The following is a 21,105-nucleotide window of genomic DNA, read 5'->3' on the forward strand; positions in this document are numbered from 1 at the left end:
ATAGCAAAATTTTGAGAAGGCAAAGAAGTTAACTTTTTTTCTAGAGCGGCATCTTCCAGGAAGAAATTGACTTGAGTTTTCATTCTGGGAGTCTAGGACACTTTGTCACACTGCTGCTTACATAAGCCAACAAAAGGAGGCAGGGCGATGTGGACAAGGAAAAAAATATGGAAGGTAATTTCTGAGTTTGGATAAGGTTGAGACAAAGAATTTCAAACAGCCCTATTTTATCCAAATAACCTCAAGGCAGAATGTTGCCTTGCCTGTGGTTCTCAAACAACCATAGAAGCTGAGGATTTCCAAATACCCCCGCTGTTTGCTATATGTATTGCAGGGATGCACATCTGGTTGTTGGCAATGGTTCGGGGTCATCCATGTTCAACCAATGTATTTATCTGAAACTTGATTCCAGTACGTATACGTGTTCGCCTCCAAGAGATGCTTTCTCACCACTAACACAGAACAGGCTCCTTTGTTATTCTTGCCCCTGATTCACACAGAAATCCTTGGCACCCGCAGTGTTTGCATCTTATTTAGATTTGCATGGAAAATAATCATTATATCCAAGTGATTATTACACAGGAAGTAAGCCCAAACAATTGCTCCCCCAAATATAGATCCTGTCACCAAGAAATTAAAATCTAGAGGCCAAAACCATAATAATATGTAACACATGTTGTCAATGAAATGGGAGGGTTCGTTGCAGTTGTACCACATCCTTAGATGCCTGTAGGATGTGGATGCCACAAACTCTCCTAACATCTCCATGTATGGCCAACTCAGAGGTCTCAAATTAAAAGATACTGTATTTTCTGGAGTTGTTTGGTGGTGGTGAGAAGTGCTCAAGTTATGAACTATTACAGTTTGAAAAAACATAACTCAAACACTACATAAATCACAGACATGCAAGGCTCTGATATCCATTTTTCCCCAGAAATATTTCTAATTCTAGACTAAGTCAGAGGTGATCAGTCAGCAACACCACAAAAGAAGAAATCTTCCTATTTCTCTTCTCAAACATATTCTGTTAATGTTACTAAAAAGTCTTCAGTGAAAAGGCTACTGTACTATAATATAAATCCTCTGGACAAATTCAGCTTTTCAATGCCTTTTGTACTAACCCAGGAGTCAGAATTTGGATTTAGCTATAAAGTGCATCGCAGTGGTTTGAAAAAGTAGGAGTCATCTTTGTTAAGTGAAAGTATGAAGAAATTGCTGAGAAACAAAAGCAGATGGACTGTTAAGGCCCTCTCATGAATTACATGATTATATAGATATTCTTACTATTCCTAATTCCCTTAAGACAAAAACTCAAAAGTAAGACAGGTCTAGCAAAATGCATACTAGGCATGGTAACTGGGAATGGATTGAAAATACATTGCTTTGTCCCTTTGATGGTTCCAAATGAACCAAGTTTATATTTCCAAAACCATTGACAAAGGAAGCAACAAGGTATTTACCTAACACTAAAGCTTTACTAACCATAATTTCATTTTTCTCTATTCAATAGTTATTTTATGGCCAGTGATCACTATTGGATTCAACAATCATTAATAGTTATATGGATATATAGAAGGTATGAGACATTTAACAGAATCTTACTTGATTTAAATTTACCTTATGTCCATTGGTGTTTTAAGTCATTTTTATCCATTCTTACTTTCTATTAGAAATAGTTTTCTTCTACAAGCACATAAGAATGAAAATGATAATTTGAACTTTCCAGTTGTGAATATATCAGATAAATAGACAACCTTCTGACCATTTAAAAGAGAAAATAGGCATTTGATTAGAAGAATTATGTGGATAATTTTTTGTAGCAATTTACTTTTTCTGTGACTACTAAAGTCAGCTCAATGTTTTATAGCAATAGAAGCCAAAAAATGAATAATCTGAAAACCATTCTTATTTCCCTGAAACATATTTTTACAGTTGGATTTGAACAAATGCATCTACAGTTATAATAATTCATTTGAAACAGAATGCTGTTAAACCATAAAGGTATGATTCAGGAAGTCTTTCTACTTCCCATCCCTGCTCAGAAGCACCTTATAAACTTCCACCTGCTGGAAACCGCCTATACTCTAGAACTAGAGACATTTTCTATTTCAAACGATCTCTGGAGCAATGCTTCTTCCCAGCGATTAAGGGTCTGGGGTATAAAAGAACTTTTCTGTATGCAAAGAAAACAAAACATTAACACAAGATCAAAGCCTTAATTAAGCTAGTGATGTAAGCAAAGTAATAGGTAACATGGAGTAAATGGAAGATCAAATTTTAACACCCTGAGAAGACAATGAATGAGCAGCACTCCCAGTTCAAAGTCAGATCCCAGGGTTTCGGAGAGCAAGAGGTCCAGCCCTCATTGGGTTCTTACACCACGTGCGGGACCTGGAGGAAACCAGCTATTCCTTTGCCTGGAGTTCTCTTACCCAGTTGGTCATTTGGCTGGCTCCCTCAATCCTGTCTCGTTCTGATACAACATCACCTCCTCAGGTCAATGTCACCCTCTCTAAAGAAGGACTACCATCACTCTGGATCCATGCACCTGCTCATTTCAATCGTGGCATTATCACCCTCACACGTCATATCTGATATTTGTTCATGTGATTATGTACCCCTCTAAGAAAGAACAGAAGCTCCATGAAGACAGGCATTTGGCCTGGGTTAGTGCTCTCTCCAGCACCTAGCGTAGTGCCTGACACCCAATAGCCAGTCAGTAAACGGTTGTTAGATTAATACACAAAGAAAAGGATTAGATTAACAAATGAATTATTAAAAATGAGAATGACTTATTTATAAAGCTCACATAAAAAATTAAATATGACTATATTAAAGGTACTCTGTTTTTCATCAAGGTGAGTTTTTGCTTGCTTTCCTTTATACTTTCCTAAATATCTTCAAAGAAGCATATATAATTTCATATCACTTTAAAACTTACTTGTTAAAAAGGAAAAAAACTAATGAACTATCATAGATAACAATGAGATAAGAGAAATCATGGAATCTGCCTTTATCAAGGGCATACCACATCCCATGTACTTTGCTAGTTCACATGCACCCCCAGAGCAGGCCAGGGGTTGGGGGGATGCATTCCACTTTACATGGTCAGAAAGTGACAAAGTTTCAGATTCAAGTCAACTGATGTCATTGTGCATCTTTCCCCTACACCATACTGCTTCACTAAAAGACCACCACCTTACAAGTTTGCAAATATTTTATACTAGAACTCAGAAAACCTACCAAATGCAGAAAGAAAATATTCTAATTAACACTGTGTACTAAAAATGTGGAATTACTATTAATCATATAATACATTTGCTCACATTATTCCCAAGTGATAGTATCCAACCAGTTATTATTATATAATGGGCCACACACTACTTGTGGCATTTTGTTTATATTCCCCAATTTCATTTTAAGGGCAGCCCTTGTTCAGAAAGTATTTATTAAGAAGCCAATGTTCATCTGGCTCTATACTAGGAATATATAGGGGTGGAAGGACATAAGAGAAGTAGAAGAATTTGTAATATGGCTAGAAAAACACAAAACACATCCAAAAAAGAAATTAAGAACAAATGCAAAGCAGATGAGACAGGAATAGTACAGCATGAGCAGTTTACAAAATTGCTCAAGAAATTGTTCTTAATTGGGAAAATTATTGTAGGGTAAGGAAAGTGAAGAGCACCCTGGAGAAACATAATTTTGACCTAGGATTTGAATGGAGCGAAGGATTTAGAATAGTGTGATCTTTCTCAAATTATTTCATCATCCAAAGTTCAAACTCTTAATCCTAATATGTTCCAATTCCTTGTGAGAATAAAATTATATAATATGTGCAGAAAAAAAAAGTCATGAAGAATAAAAGCTATCATATAATTGTAAGGCATTATTTCAAAATTAAAAATAGAGAACATGTACGTGCTTTTACTATACCGCTGAAAAACAACTCTACTCAATTTCAATATGTTCTATTATAGTGGCCACCACCTTACTAATGAAAGAATGTATGTGGTTCCAAAGCACAATCATGGCTCACAACCTCTTACACTATGGCATGACTGACACATGATATTGCCTCTAAAAGGAAAAGTCCTTCAGAGGACTGGTTTATAAATAGTACTCAATGGACAAAGTAGATAATGTGACACCTAATTTTCTTTATTCTAAATAAACACTCACTGACTGCATTAGGTTATGAAACCCATTTACAGATTCCAACTTTCCAAGAGCTTAGAAATAGAACAAGGCAAAACCTTTTGAAAATATGTTACTAAAATACAGTAATGTTATTATCCATCTTTTTCTGAATATCAAGTAGACTGCTTAGAAGAAAATTATTTCACAGCCCACACCCTAAAGAAGTGTTATTCAAAGGATGAATTGAAAAAGCAATTCATACAAAACAGTGGTTGAGTTCCTGGTCTTATTTTGGATTTCATCACTGTCAAATACTGACAAAGTCATTTCAATATTCCAAACCTCAAGATTTTAACTTGCAAAACTGATCTTTAATTCTTAACAGTTGGTAATCCAAGTGAATTTACATACTAAAAAAATTATAATTAAGATGTAATTTAAATATAGTGAAATGTACAGATCTTTAATAAAAAGCTTTCAGTAGTTTTGACAAGGAAGGCATTCACCCATATAAATCACATGTCATCCAAATACCAAACTTTTCCATTACCCCAGAAATCTCCTTTGTGCCCTTTCCCAGTGAATCCCCTTGATATTCCTACTCATCATCACCAACGAAAGCTTAGAAGTACATACGTTGAATAATGTACAATTTCACAAATATGGTTTGAATTTAATGATTACAGCCGAAGAGTACTAATAAATCAATCATTGTTAAAGTACAGAGAGCCTCTCATTCCTTTCTTCTCTTTTGTTGCCTCAACGCAAAAAAAATTTTTGTCAGTGATGGGTGAAGTAGCATGTTTCTCAAAAGCAAAGATAGCATGGAACAAGGAAGGATAACTAATACAGTGAACGACTCCCTCAAGTCCCCAGCTATATCAACAGGATGAAAACTAATAGGTGAAACATAACAAGGTAAAATCAAAATATAAGCTGCCCTGCACTTAGGTTTAAATAATATGAACTGACTATATGATGGGTAAAATGTGGCATAACAGACACAAATTAGAACTTTAGTTGTGTTCAAATTCAGTAGGAATCAATACTATGTCATCATTACCAGAAAAACTAATTTTAACCTACGGTGCATCACAAAGGTAGCGTATTCTACATGAATGAGAGGATAACGGCCATTGCCTCTATGCTGATCAGACCAGTGATCAATGATATATGTGTGCCTCATAAGAGGAAATGTTCAAGGAACTGCAGATGACCAACAGCGTGGAGGAAACACTCAGGGGACATGCTGACCATTTTCACACATAGAAAGAACTAACATGGGAAGTGATGATGTCAGATGTCAATGTGGCTCTAGGGAACAAAAGTTGGGGGGCTTGCTAGAAGTCTGAGGGAAGTATACTTAGGATAACCTGAGAGAAGAAACCTAACCATTGGAGCTGTTGGAAATAAGAGAGACTAGTCTTTTGCAGCAATAAAACTTGGTTACTTAGGTATTAGAGGAGATCCTTCTAGATGACCATTTGTAATAGGTGTTATATGAAGATCTGAAGTTCGCAGATTATGTAAGAATTTCTACAGCCCCTTTACATGCCAAGGTTCCATAATCTATGTTTGGGTTCCATACTGTGCCTTATTGTAGGTCCTGGGTAGACTCTCTTGACCAGAAATTGAGGGAACGGGGGAACCTATCCCACTGTATTAATTAGCACCTGGAGGCATCAGTGTGTAAGGCTCGAACAATATTTATAATTTGAGAAGACAATTGGAATAGAGAGGAGGTAAAGGCAACATGGTCCTTTTTAGTCATTCTCATTTTTTGTGAGGTCACCTCAGGTATTGATTTTGTCCTAGTAACTCGAGTTGGTAGTATTAGTAGCTCTTTCTGGGTGCCGGCAGTCATTCATAGCACTCCCAGGTAACTCAAGAGGTTTCAGGGTCACTTTATAGCTTCAAGCAGCAGTCCCAACCTTTTTGGCACCAGGGACCAGTTTTGTGGAAGACAATTTTTCCATGGAGAGGGTGGGAGTAGAAGACCGGAGGTGGAGCTCAGGCAGTAAGACGAGGGAAGCTTCGCTCACTCACCCACTGCTCACCTCTTGCTGAGCTGTCTGGTTCCTAACAGACCACGGACCAGGTAGCAGTCCACAGCCTGGGGCTTGGGCATCCCTGGCTTAAAAAGTAAGAATGAACTCCACACTGAACTTCACCCACTGGGTGGCTGACACCTTCGGAAAACCAAAACACAAACCTCTACACGATGATGCCTTTGTTTCTGATGCATCCCACAGAAACACAGACAAACCTAAAATCAGAGTCTTCTGCCTCCACTGAGTCAAACAGATTATGAAGTGTAACAAAAATAACTTTACTTGTTAAAACTTTGTGTGTGACCCTGACTGAGAGAACTATCAGGAAGTTGTAGCCCTTTCGTGACTTACTGTGACATGTAAACGGTGCATGCATCATACTCTTTAAGTCCTTCTGGAATTTATATTATTAACCAACACAGTTAGCAAGTGAATATCTGAACCATATTACTCTGTCAAGAAGGTATATCAGAGATCACTGGAAAGGTATAACATTAACCACAAAAACTGCTAAAATAAAATTGCAGGAACAAAATACCAGGACGTATGTTAATATGAACTGGGATTTGTCATGTTATCTCCCCTTCATTGGATGTCTGGAAAGCCAAACTAAAATTTCATAAGTAATAAAAGAAAAACAATCATATATTTGGAATGTCATGGTCTAGGAAATATTTTTATCATTCAAATACATACATATTTATATAAAACATATAATTTACATAATCTACCAAGTACATTTCACTCAGCATATAATTTTGAAAGCCAAGTATGTATGTAATAATACATTAGGGATGGTAGAAGTCAGCTATAGAACCATAAATAAAATCTATTTTTCATGGTTTTTCTCCCCTCTCTGGTTCTCTCCATCAATAAATTTAAATCTTTATTATTGAATTATCTAGGTAGTAACTCTAGAAGTCATGGAACCCTTTGTAAGTCTATTAGGAAAAACAGACATAAAAATAATTACAAAATTAACAAAAGAAAGACAAATATGTATTTGGAATATTGAGATCTCTAAATACTGTGGTCCCTCAAATGCATGTATATTTATACCAGGCATATGACTTATGTATAATCTTCCTAAAGATATGCAAGTTATGAAAGTATATATGAAATACAGAAGCAGCTCCTAGAAAGGTATCTAAGAAGATAAAATTGTTCAGTATCACAGGGGAATCAGCAAGAAATAGAACTAGGGATATCTAACTCAAAGTATGAAGACCCTCCAGCATCAATTTTAAAAAATGGGTTATCATTCTCTAGAGATGATGAGAGCGAGTAAAAGAGGTAGAGTGCATGATCTGGAAGGATCCTTATGTTGGAATGTGGAGAAAGAGCCAGAACAGAGTCAGGGGGAACAGTAAGACATCTACTTCAGGGATTAAAGAGGAACAGCCACCTTCAAGAGATATTCAAATGGTAAAACTGTTAAGACTTGTCATTGAACCTTTGTTTCCAAGACAAACTGAACAACCACTCCTGAGGGATGATTCTTGGTTTTAAAATGTTTTTTGATCTGACCTGTACAATTACATCACGTTAAATCAAAGTCTTTAATAAATGCCTATTGTGTTATACAGCACTTTTTTGGGAAACTTGGAAAACACAGAAAACAGAGTGTCTGCAGATGAAGAAGTCATCTCTCTAGAAAGCAGTATGATAATAGCATAAAGAACACACGCTGTGGATCTATAGGGGTGTTTTTTTTTAAGTAGGGAAGAGAAAAAGAAAAGAAACCTGAATTTAAAATTTGACTCAGCAAGCTGCAAGGTGTATGGTCTTATGTAAACTATTTAACCTTTCTAAAGAGCCTATTTCTCAGGCAAAAGCGACCATAATAACTAACTTGCTGGATTGTGATAAGGATTAAAGATTAAAATATGCAAAAGATCTAGAGGTATGCTAGATATAGTAATCCCTTGCCAAATGCTTGGCCTGACACATGGGAAAAACTCAGTACAAAGTAGTTATTTTTCACTTATTTTTATATATGCATTTGATTTTTTAAAAAGAAGATGATCTGGTGATCATATGCTTGAAACTCTCATGCTATATAGAGAGAAAATCAATCCTGGAGAGGGTGCAGCGGGTGCTCTGAGGCACTATTGGTAATTCAGAAAGAGTCTGACAGTTACACAGGCATTTTTCCTAAAATTTAAAAAAGATAAAGCAGGAAAAAAAAGTAAAAGACATTATGCAGTCATCCAGAAAGGACTCAGAGGTACAGTCAGGATAGCACAAAGCTGGTGGGAGAACCAGACTCAGATGATCAGAGGTCACTTTTTCACCTGAAGAGGATTTCAGAAAAGACTCCCTGCCTGAATGGGGTTCTGATGCCAGTGATTCTGGGGCATTTGGAGGTACATAGATTCTAGAAACTTTTTTTTCTGGATAGAACTTTGTTAGGTTTTTAAATGCTTTCAAGTCATTGTTACTTTTCTCCCTAATCTCTATTTCCTATGAGACCTTCATTTTGATTTACAGTTGTTCCAACCATGGTCCTTTTCTAAAAGACACCTAGGATGGGTGCTGTGATGGCCCTGGCCTGATTCCCTTTCAGGAAAGGAGGACTACTGCCTCAGTTGCTACAGTGCTTCTTGAAGAGAAGCCCGCAAGTGTCAGCTGTCAGCCGTCGATGGGGATGGGCTAGTCTGAACACGGCTGCCTCAAACAGGGCGGCACGGGGCATAAAGGCTCAGCTTCTTCCTTCCAACAGGAGACAACTCTGAGAGAGCTCCCCAGGCTTCCACTAGGACTGCATCACAACCCAGGTTCTCACTCTGCCCGGCCCAGCTGCGTTCACTCCTATGGCACTGGTATTGCTCTTAACAGCTCTCCCTAAGAAATCTCCTACAAATCTCTACCTCAAAGCCTGCTCCCTAGGAAACACAGCCTGCAACAAGTAATTCTGGAGCTGCTGGGAGATTACTCTTGTCATCATGGTTGTCATTTAAAAATCAGTGAAATAATCTCAAGGCATTATGAAAACTGCATGCTCCCCTGACAGAGTACGGGAGTCCTCCCCTTATCCACAGTTTCAGTTACCCACGGTCAACCATGGTCAACTACAGTCAAAAAATATTAAACAGAAAGTTCCAGAAATAAACAATTCACAAGTTTTAAAACGCATGGCATTCTGAGTAGCAAGATGAAATCTCCCGCCATCTTTCCTAGGATGTGAATCATCCCTTTTTCCAGTATTCCCATGCTGTAGCCTTCTTGCTGATCAGATAGATTGTTTTTGTTGTTGTTGTTGTTGTTTTTTAAATTAATTAATTTGTTTATTTATTTATTTATAGAGAGGGGAAAGGAGAAAGAGAGGGAGAGAAACATCACTGTGTGGTTGCCTCTCACTCGTGCCCCCAACTGGGGACCTGACATGCAACCTAGTCATGTGCCCTGACTGGGAATCGAACCAGCGACACTTGGCTCGCAGGCCGACCCTCAATCCACTGAGCCACAGCAGCCAAGGGCCAGATCGATTGTTATGGTATTGAGTGCTGTGTTTAGGTAACTTATTTAACTTAAGAATGGCCCTAAAGCACAGGAGCAATGATGCTGACAATTTGGATATGCCAAAAAGAAGCCACAAAGTCCTTCCTTTAAGTGAAAAGGTGAGCAATATAGGAAAAAGCATAGCATATGTAGGGTTTGGTACTATCCAAACATACTTTTGTGCCATCCACTGTGGATTTCAGAATACATCCCTGTGAATAAGGGGGAACTACTGTGTACACATAAAGGGACAAGAGAAAACCTATCACAGTGATAGGATGGCACACTTATTCTTGCCTCTTCTTCAAGACTAAAGCTTCCTTTACTAGAAGTACATGATTTGGATAGAGAGAAGGAGTGGGCAGAAGAGAACAGCATATAGGAAGTAGCCAGATGTGAGGAACAAGGCACCTGGTGGAGATAAGAGAATTCTACCTGAAGCAAAGGGGCATCGCTGAAAGTAAAGATAAGGGGAAACAGGGAGAAGACCCTCTAAAGGCGAACCTGAGAGGCAGAACACTGTTGGGGAAAATTAATTCCAGAAATCAACGAAAGGGATTTTTAATGAAGAATGGTAATTGTGGTATCTTTCCCCTGCAGGTAAACCTTGCTAACACTTCTGAGCACTATGAATTCTACTGCAAACTTAAATTCTTCATAAAGACCTGAAAAGAGCTCAGTCAGATGAAAACTTAAAAGCAGATGAAGGGACACTGAAGAGTTCTTAATATGAAGCTGCCCCATACTTTCTGTACTGGCTCTTCAGTTACTCTCATTGTACTAAACCTTCTTTCTGTCCTTTCTCCTCTCCCACCTCCACACGTGTTACCTCCTCAGAGTCTTCCCTGGCACCTGGGTAAGTCCCTCCTTGCTTGCTTGCTTTCTGTGATGCACTCAGTGTTTTAAGTGAACTAGGACTTTTGGTTTCAAGGCATTCTAGCTGGTGTCCTTACACAGAGCAGCCACAGCTATTAACCAGGAGATCTTTTAAAAGGAGAGTTTTATCACACACATTAAAAAGAACGCCATTCAGTGAGTGAATGAGAATTGCTCACTAATCTTCAAAGAATCACAGTTTTGAACTGAAAGTAACTATAAAGATCATATTTAGACGTGCCTCCTAATATTATAAAGGAAGAAACTATTTCCTGGCAGCTTTTTTGCCTGCAGATATTTTCTTGCTTTCCCACCCATATAACAATATTAAGAAATGTTTCTGCTCCACCTCCCATCTCAATTTCCCTGCTCCTTTTTAACAGCAACTATGCTGCCAGAAAAAACATCTTGTGGTGGATCATGTGAAGTCCCTGACAAGGCAAAAAAATAAGTTGAAGAAGCAGCTGGTTCTTTGTCCCTAGATGGAGAGTTAACATGCTCTTACTCTCTTCTTCAAATCCCCTAGGGCAAGGGGTCCTTTTGCACATACATGTGTCCAAGTTCCCTCTTACTACCCACACTCCCTACCTCTCGCCTACCCTTGGTTGGGCCCACAGGGCTGTAAGTCACCCCAATGCAGCGTGAATTCTTTAAGGAACAATTATTTCACGCTGTGGTTACCTGTATTTTCCTCTCTAAGAGCAAAGGTGCTTCAGCTCCAAAACTGAAGCCTCGAAGAAAAGAAAATCCTGAAAGTGAACGGAATTCTCCACTGGTTTTTTTCTTAGTGGTTTTCCATTTTCAATATTATAACTTATGACGAGGTCTGTCCAGAAAAAGTCCAGCCATTGTTAATATAACAAGAATGGTTTGGACAACATCGATGTAACCTGGCAACCAAGGAGCATGGACTGGAATGCACATGTGTGAACAATAACTAGTACTTCACTGTACTAGTCAGTAGGAGTGGTAGAAGCCATGGAGCAAACATGTGTATTGTGTGGTCAACACATTCAAAAGGACTGAGCAAGTAAAGCAACAAATCTGCATCACATTTTGCGTTAAGCTTGAACATTCCTCCTTGGAAACTACTCGAATGACTCAGAAGGCCGCAGCTATGGGCAACTGGTGATTGGCAGCTTCATCATGACCATGCATGCACTCATGCATCACATCTCACACAGTTTTTTGGCAAAACATCAAATCACCCAGGTAACTCAGACCCCCTACAGCCCAGATCTGGCACCCTGAAACTTCTGCCTTTTCCCAAAACTAAAATCACCTTTGAAAGGGAAGAGATTTCGGACCATCAATGAGATTCTGGAAAATATGACGGGGCATCTAATAGCAATTGGGAGAACTGTGTGTGGTCCCAAGGTGCCTACTTTGAAGGGCATCATGGTCCTTATACAATGTTTCTTGCACCTTCTTCAATAAATGTCTCTATTTTTCATATTACATGGCTGGGTACCTTCTGGACAGACCTCATATATGCCAACAAAGGAGATTTCCTGGTGACAAACTGGGAACAGACCCATATTTCAGGGCTTGACTATAGAAAATCTCAAAAATTTGGAGTTGTAGAAAAGCAAAATCATAGAAGACAAAAAGAAAATATTTAGCTTGTTTGGTCTTTTAGTAGTTTCCTGATATATTGTCTTTTTACATGTGGTGAGTTTAAGGGCAGGGAAACAGTTGTGAAAAGAAATGATAATGACAGCCTAAACATCCTAACTAGGTCTGAAAGTCACTAAAAGTGGCTAAGACTTCATTGCTCCATGTTGGAGATTCAAATTTGAACACAGTTCCACTCAAACAACAAACAGATAAGTTGAAGGATATTGAAAGAGGAACTAAATACAGATTAGATCTGAACCATTTCCAAACTCTGTCAAATTCTATACTCTGTTCAAATGGAGATGATACTCTTGTTACCGGATGGGGGTCTCCAAAAATCCCCAGAGTCTGCAGGTTGGGGGATGGGGAAAGGAAACAGCTTTTAAGCTGCCTTCACATGCCTGTGGCTAGTGGCTAGTGTCTTTGTTACACAAATGGCTTTGATACTTCCAAGGCCCCAAGAAGATGGGAGGGGTTTTTGACCATGGGATGGTACAGAAAGAGCACACGCAGCCTGTGTAAGGTTCTGTGAATGGGCAGAACTGGTTACCACACCCACTATGTCACAGGACGCAGTCATGGGTTTAAAAATAGGCAGCAGACATTTTAGCTGGGTTCTCCATGAGGTTTTGGGGAGTTCTCCATGCAGCTTTGAAAGGGCTAAGGGAGAACCATGCGTGATCCAGGGCAACACGGCACATGTTTTCCTGGACTGTTATATGGAGGCTGATGAGATCATACCCCAGATCCTGAAGCAGACAGCTGACAGATAAGGGATGGGGAACTTCTGGGCATGTTTTTGGCTTCTAGCCTTTTGGGGATCAAGGGAAGTTCTGGGTCCCATGGGAGAACAGGGCTCTGAGCTAAAGTGCTCACTGTCCTCCCCAGGTTGGAATATTGTAAATAAAGACCTGTTTTCCTCAACACTAGCTGTTGGGTTTTACACCAAGGCGCGATGTGAAAGAACCCCCTTTCGCTCTGTAACAGTCTCACCAGTCAGAGCTAACATGTCATGTTGCTCATTATATGAATGTGTAAGTAAGATTCACATTTCTCCTCAACTATTCAAATGACTCTGTCGTAGGATAAAATACCTCTACCCACCCTGCTGTAAAAGGCGGTCTTAATTAGCAGCAGGATCAAACCTTAGACTGTATATCCTTTGGCAACCATAAAGAGAAAAAAAAATGTGTAATTTTTAAAATGGAATGTACTTTCAAAAGTATATTGAAAATACCCAGTTTATCAGCCAATATATACATTTGCTTTTAACTTCTATACATGACAAAGAAGAGCACTGCTTGACATAATCCTTCCACACAAAAGACCAATTCCACCGAATGGAGCCTGTGCATTTTAAATCACTGAGAGCAAATGATAGGTATTAGGCAAAGCAAATTGACCCAACATAGCCTGTTGGGAGGGAATACATTTGTTTAAAAACAGTATTTCTTTTCCTGGGTGAGGCAGAGCCAATGAAAGGACTGATGGTTCTGAAGATAAGAATCTTCTGTTTCACTACAGCAGGGCCAGGGCTGGGCCACGCCGCTCCCCATGTCTCCGTATGAGCGTGTCTGGATAATTTTCTGAATGGCCCACCTCTAGCGCACAAAAATGAAAAGCTGCTCGAGCCCAGCAATTTCTGCTGAGCGTGCCAACTAAAAGGCACAGGGGTGGTGAGCAGTCGCACACAGCCTGGGACCTGACTCAGGCCCCGAGCTGGCTCTAGGATCAGGACAACTCACAGTGGCATGGAGGGGGGCTACACCCAGAAGAGAAAAACTTCTATAACTGCCACCTTCCAAGCCAGTGACCCCCATCACTTCAAACACTAATCATGGGCATCGAAACCTGCATGATTTCCAAGGAAAACAAACAAAGGCTGCATGTGTACACCCTACACAAGACAGGCGCCATGGAGGCCAGCACAAACTGGAACTCCGGGAACTGTAAGCCTCTCCTTCTAGGTGTGCCTCTGCTTTGCTCCCCTGGGTCTGACCTGCCCAACAACCACGGCACACAGTTCTCTGACTGTCCAACCCCACCTGAGCTGGTGCAGAATTAGTAAGACATCAATAGATCAAAAGAATTTTAAAAAGACCTGGTTCTACTACACAACATTTTCCAGACACAGCAGGAGAAAACTGTTATTATTGCTTGAAGGAACTGGTTGGTCTAGCAAGAATGCTTATAAAATTACTTTCTACTTTTTTAAAATGGTGTTTGCACATGAATTCCAATTGAAAATAAAGTTTCGCTATAATAGGAAAATATAGCCCAGATCCTTTGGATATAAAAGAGCTAAGCTGACAATACACTGGGTATTGTAATACGGCAACACTGCTAAGGTTCCACAGTTGTCCTTTAAAAGAAGAGCCATTTCCCCAGGTGCTTTCCATAATCTGGGATTTCCTCTCTGGCATCAATCCTGGTCCCACGCTGTACCACAGGAATCCTTCCCAGGCCTGACAATCCTGTCTCCACATTTGGAGATTCCTGAAATGTGTTCTTTCTTGCTTCCTTTGTTAAAAGTTTATAGTCGAGTAGAACTTTTGTTAGGAAATGATAGTCTAATAGAACTCAACTCTAATAACACTTCACAGTAGAACAGTAGGATAATGCTTAAAGTTTGAAGTGTCATCTTACGTATAATAAATCATTTTCTCACTTGGCTAATTATTCAAGTTGCTAACTTTTTCTGTTTTGGAATACTTTTCAAGTTTATGGGAAGAGCTGCAAGAACTGTACAAGGAATTTCTATAATACCCTCTGCCCAGATTTGTTAGTCACAAACTCTGACACATTCACATCCTCCTTCTCTGTACATATATCTCTCTTGTAATATTTGAGGGTAGTTCCAGATATCATGACCTTTTTAACCTTTAATTCTTCAGCATGTATTTGCTAAAAACAAGTAGATTCTCTTATATAACCACACTACCATTAAAATTCAGGAAATTAACTGTTACAATACTACAATCTAATACACAATACATAGTCAAATGTCACCAATTGTGCCAATAATGTTTCAGTAGATAATATTTTTCTTGATCCACAATCACATATTGTATTTAGCTGAAATGTCTCTTTCATCTCCTTTCACGACAGTTTCTAAGCCTTCCTCTTTTATGACATTGACATTTTTTTAGTTCAAGTCAGTTTTTCTATTAAATATCCCACAATTTATACTTCTCTGATAATTACTCAAGATTAGCTGAAGATTATGAATGTTTGTCAGGAATATTAAATAGGTGATGTGTGCACCACATCTAGAGGCACAGGATGTTGCATTGTCCCTTTTTTATTTTAAACACTATATTTTGTTTACTTAAAGGAGATATTATAAGACTGATGCCCTACATATGTGTCAACTTTAAAAATTATGAAGATGATTTGACTTTGGGTTGTGGGCACACAGTGCAATATAAGATCATGTATCATAGAAATGTACACTTCAAACCTGTATGACCCTATTAACCGATGTTACCACAATAATTTTAATAAAATAAAATGAAATTTATTAAAAACTCTAACCTCAATAACAATTTTCTAGAATATAATCTCATTGGACAGATAAATAACCAAATGGTACAAAGGAAAGAAAGATTAATTTCTTGCATTTTAATTCTTAGCAATGCCATTTACTGACTAAGGGATCTTGGGCAAGTTCATTAATCTCCCTGAATATGCTTTTCTATATTGGTACTTTAAAAGAAAACTTTTTACTAAACAATCTGAAACTCATACATAACTCAATACATTTGCAACTTTGTGAGCAAATAACGTATCCCTGTGAGGCACATTCTTTTCTACTTATATGATTATAAAAATAAAACCTCATAGTCCCCTCTTCAAATGCACTTCGAGGCAATGTTGACAAAAAGTACAGTATCACCCTGGCTGGTATGGTTCAGTGGATTGAGTGCCAGCCTGTGACCCAAAAGGTCACTGGTTTGATTCCCAGTCAGGGCACATGCCTTGGGTTACAGGCCAGGTCCCCGGTTGGAGGCGTGCAATAGGTAACTGATGGATGTTTCTCTTCCTTTCTTTCTCCCTCCCTCCCATCTCTCTGAAAATAAATAAATAAAAAGTACAGTGCCTTATTTTTTTGTCTTACAAGTATAGCTTATGCTTCAAGGAAATCTAGATTTGAGTGTTTTACTAAAAAAGCACTATCCTTCCAAATGTATGCAAGTTAGTGATACTAAATAAGCATTTCATGTTAGTAAAAGCAAAAATGACTCCTTGAGGACTTTAGGGTTCAAAGGAATGAAGAAAGCTTCTCTCAGATGCGTCGTCTGTAGTATATATAACTGTTATCAAGTCATGCTTAACAACAAACTATATTTTCTCACAGTTCATTCACATCTTGTACCCAATCTATAGGAATATATAAAAGAAATAATAATTTACACTCCAATTTGCAGATATCAAGAGAGATGATTTTAAAAAATAAATTAAAGTGATCTTAAAACTATGGTCCTTAAATTCAAATTACTTTCATGGGTATGAAACACTCCATAGGGGAATAAGCACATTTAGATTACAAAAATATGGTCAAAATCCACAAACCCCTTTCCACAAATTAGGAAAATGCAGTTCTCCAAATGCAGAGACGCTGACATACCAGTCTCAGAAGGAAGAAACCTTGGAGTTTGGGTTCGTGCAATATATACATGGGAATTTCTTATCCCTTATCTCGGCCCAAATGGCCTTCCTGTGCCCCTCACACAAGCCAAACTTACTTTGCCTCAGGGCTTTCTTCCTTGATGTATGTAGGTATCTGCCCGCCTTTTAGAGAACTTGCTCAATCTGCTCTAGCAAAAAAGAACTGCTCTCCCTTCTTCCATCACTCCCCATATTGTCCTATTTGTTTTGCCTCATAGTTATCTGATGTTACACAGGTATATTCATCTGCTTATTATCTGATCATCTCCCTCAGCAGAAAGAGCAGGATCCAGGGGGTCTGCCTATTTACTTATTAACTGTCTGTCCTCGCTGTGGTTAAGGACTTGGTTTATCTTGTTCATTGTTAATTCTCAGTGACTAAAACAGTGTCTGTCATACAACAGTTACTCAATATATTCTTATTGAATAAATTAATTAGTGGTTCTCATATAGCTAAAAGAATCATGAAGCTGTCCGGAGGTAAATGGAGTTCACAAGAACATATGATAATTATAAAATATTTTTTAAAGTAAAAATGTGTCTAAGATAGCAGACATGGACAGAAAAATGGAAAGTACATATAATAATGCAATTTTTCAGAGGAAGAAAATACTTGCTTTATGAACAAACCCTGAAAGCAAACTGTAAGCACTTAGACCAAAAGTCAAGGTCACTTTCTAACTTCTTAAGAATGGTTTAGTTTAAAATAAACTGTAGATTTTAAAAGCATCATACCAAAAAAATCTTTCTTGTTTCTCCATCTGTTTTCAAAATGCCCCCTCTCCCCCTTACTACTCTCCCTGAATATATACTATATATAATACTTTTATGCTGCTATGTCTTGGATATGACCATTCTAGACAATTTCACCATAAAGAATTCAGCTTATCTTCTTATTTACAGAATGTTTTCTTTTATTGTAATTTTTAAAAAGATTTTATTTATTTGTTTTTAGAGAGAAGGGAAGGGAGGGAGAAAGAGAGGAAGAGAAACATCAATATGTGGTTGCCTCTCACACGCCCCCAACTGGGGACCTGACATGCAACCCAGGAATGTGCCCTGACTGGCAATCGAACCAGAGACACTTGGTTCACAGGCTGACGCTCAATCCACTGAGCCACGCCAGCCAGGGCTCTTTTATTGTAATTTTAAGTATCATTTCTGTTCCACATTTTGTTTTTCTTCTTCAGGGACTCCAATTATTCACGTGATGGTTCTTCTTTGCCTTTCTTCCATTTCAACAACTTTCTCTCTGACCCTTTATAGTTGTTTCTTTATATCAAAGACATTTTCATCATTGTTCACTTGCCTTGTTCAATGTTTCTTATTAAACTTTTGTTCAGATCTATTCTCCCTTTCATACCTTGTAATTTAGTCTGTATTTCTAAAAAAATAAATAAGTAAAGTCTACCATTTTATTCTATTTCTTGCCCAAGTTCAATCAACTTTAACTTCATTTCTTCTTCTTTTTTTTTTGATTTCTAATCTTAGTTTCTGAATTTGTGATTCTAGGTTCTTTTCATATCCCAATACTTGTTAAGAGAAATTTAATTCTGATTAGTGTCGTGTTATAACTTTCTTCTGTTTTATGGTTACTTTTCAAAGAGGAATTTCAACCTAACGAAATGTTTTTATTCTTTATTCTATTTTGATATGGTAGTAGTTTCATATAAATGAAGACTGATTACATCTAGCCTTTTCTTGGACAAGACTGACAGTGTGAGCCAGTTGACAAGATCTTTAGTTCAAGGGCACCCTCTCCTGTCTGTGTCATGAAGTGCAGTTTCTTTAAAATCACTTTGGGGATGGGGAGAGAAGTTATATTTCCTTCCATTTTTAGTTTTATTTTATCTTGTGGTATTCTAGATTTCCCCGCTGTACTTATTTTCCCTTCACCAACAAGACTCCAAAGGGTGCCTCTCCCTTACTTTTAATATTGTTTGTCCCTAGAAGCATTTTTTCCTCACACTACTACCTTCCCTTCCTCTTCACTCAGTCTTCCTTCATCTACCTGATCTTCTGTCAGTATGTTCACATTTAGGATAGACTTTATTTTTCTGAGTGTTATTTCACAGAATCCTCCCTTGTCCCTTCCACACAATTTTTTTCCAGAAACCCCAAATTGTCCACAAAGATTTACAGGGAAAACTCATGAGACAGCTCTACTGAAAACTAATGTTACTTTCCTACATACTCTATACAGTAACTGAAGTTTATACTGTCCTCTGTCTTCCAGTTCTGCTGAAGATGAGAGACTTATGTGGTTTAATTTGTTTCTTATTGATCTGTATAGTAGAAGACGTAGAAGGAATTGAGATTTAGACAGCGGCAATTAATTACTTCAGATACCTGGATGTTCTTCATTTGTAATTCCTAACCAGATAGTTCTTCCTATGTCTGAAATTAAATTTCTGGTTTTACTTTCTAAATCTTGTAGTGGAATTTGTAGTGGACACATTGTCTTCCACCCATCTCCCCTCTTCAGAACTGAGGCGTCTCTTCCCCCAGGTACAGGGAATCAAGGCTGTGACTTCTCACAGTCATTAAGAGTGACTCTTACCCAAAGGGAACTGCCTTACTCAAGGCCCCACACACCCTCGATGACAGAGCCAAAGGTCAACAGCTGGCTGATGCACGGATCTGAAACTCGGCCCCCTGAATTAATTTGTGCCCACATCAAAGGACCATCCTAACTCAGGATCTCCCTGTAGGATCAGCGGAGGTCTCAGCTGCACCTGCATTGTGGCTCAGCTTCTCTTTGTGCCCAATCCCATCTTCCTCACTTCCTCACAGATGTACACCCTGAATGCACTCCTCAATATACCTTTGCAAACAATTCTCTGCCTCAGGGGCTTTTCAGGGCATCCAATATAAAGACAATCGACATCAAAAAATTTTTATTGCGTTATGAGCAGGACTGTTGCAAATACTCTGATTATATTGTATGCATTCATTTAATTTTCACAAGGAAACTGTGAGGAAGATACTAGTATTATTATCTTTATATCTCATATGAGAAAAAGAACTCTTGGAGAAGGTAAGTGCATTGCCTAAGTTAATAAATGGCAAACGCAGGACTTGAACACAGGCTCTCTGACTCAAAAGTCCATTGTTATCCACTTCACTGTCTCCCACACTGGCTTTGCATTCATTGTTTTTCTAGTATGACCCTAGTGGGCCTGCTCTTCGCAGTTTTCTATGCCCTGCTATGCAGCATAGCCAGCACATGTCACATACCAGGATGATCACAAATACTAAGATGTTTTTATTTTTAACACATAATAATTTCCCTAGTGCAGTGGTTCTCAACCTTCCTAATGCCGCAACCCTTTAATACAGTACCTCACGTGGTGACCCTCCAACCATAAAATTATTTTCGTTGCTACTTCATAACTGTAATTTTGCTACTGTTATGAATCGTAATGTAAATATCTGATATGCAGGATGTATTTTCATTGTTACAAATTGAACATAATTAAAGCATAGTAATTAATCACAAAAACAATATGTAATTATATATGTTAGTTCCAATGGTCTTAGGCAACCCCTGTGAAAGGGTCATTCGACCCCCAAAGGGGTCACGACCCACAGGTTGAGAACCGCTGCCCTAGTGGATTGGCCATATGTTTATTGCTAAAGATACAACTCATTCACCTTATCAATTTGTCTCTAAAAGTTTTAGCATTAAGAACAGAAAAGCATGTTTGTAAATTCAGCGTAATATCACTCAGTCCTACCATTGGATTTCTCTTTATTTGTACTCATATATTAGTAGGTGCAAGTTAACAACCACTTCTCTGTACATTGATTTTTTATCTCACTTCTGAACAGTACCAAAAAGAATATAACTTTTCTCAAAAATTCTTACCTCCATCTTGAAATTTGCTTAATCTTTCAAAGTACGATGACATGGGGGCCTGTACAATGTCTAGGATAGCCAGAAGTGTTCTCGTGAGCCTCAATAATTCACTGAAACTATAAAATCCAAAGTATATAAGATTCCGAGCCAAGTGGACCACCTTAATAAAAAAAATGGAGTAATATAAAAAAGAAAAACATTAGGAACTAAAATTAACATAGACTTTTTATTATCTAAATTAGTGCAGGTATTTCTAAACATTGCAATTCTTAACAACTACGAATTTAAATACCGCAAAAGCAACCACTAACTCTGATTTATTCATGTTTAGAATTAAATCCAAATAAGACCAGTTCATCAACCTCATCAAAGTCCCACATGACAAGAAGATGT

General features: G+C 38.2%; 1 protein-coding gene across 1 annotated transcript in view; it reads right to left on the minus strand.

The window, feature by feature from the left end:
• The window catches only part of ITPR2 (inositol 1,4,5-trisphosphate receptor type 2), a 438,944-nt gene that overhangs the window by 271,846 nt on the left and 145,993 nt on the right, over positions 1-21,105 (minus strand). The window contains exon 21 of the mRNA XM_090272941.1: positions 20,722-20,872. Within this exon, the coding sequence (XP_090129067.1) occupies positions 20,722-20,872 (151 nt within the window). The remainder of the gene's footprint in view (positions 1-20,721; positions 20,873-21,105) is intronic.

Source organism: Furipterus horrens, unplaced genomic scaffold (genome assembly GCF_987537825.1).
Source record: "Furipterus horrens unplaced genomic scaffold, mFurHor1.1.pri manual_scaffold_4, whole genome shotgun sequence".
Lineage (NCBI taxonomy): Eukaryota > Metazoa > Chordata > Mammalia > Chiroptera > Furipteridae > Furipterus > Furipterus horrens.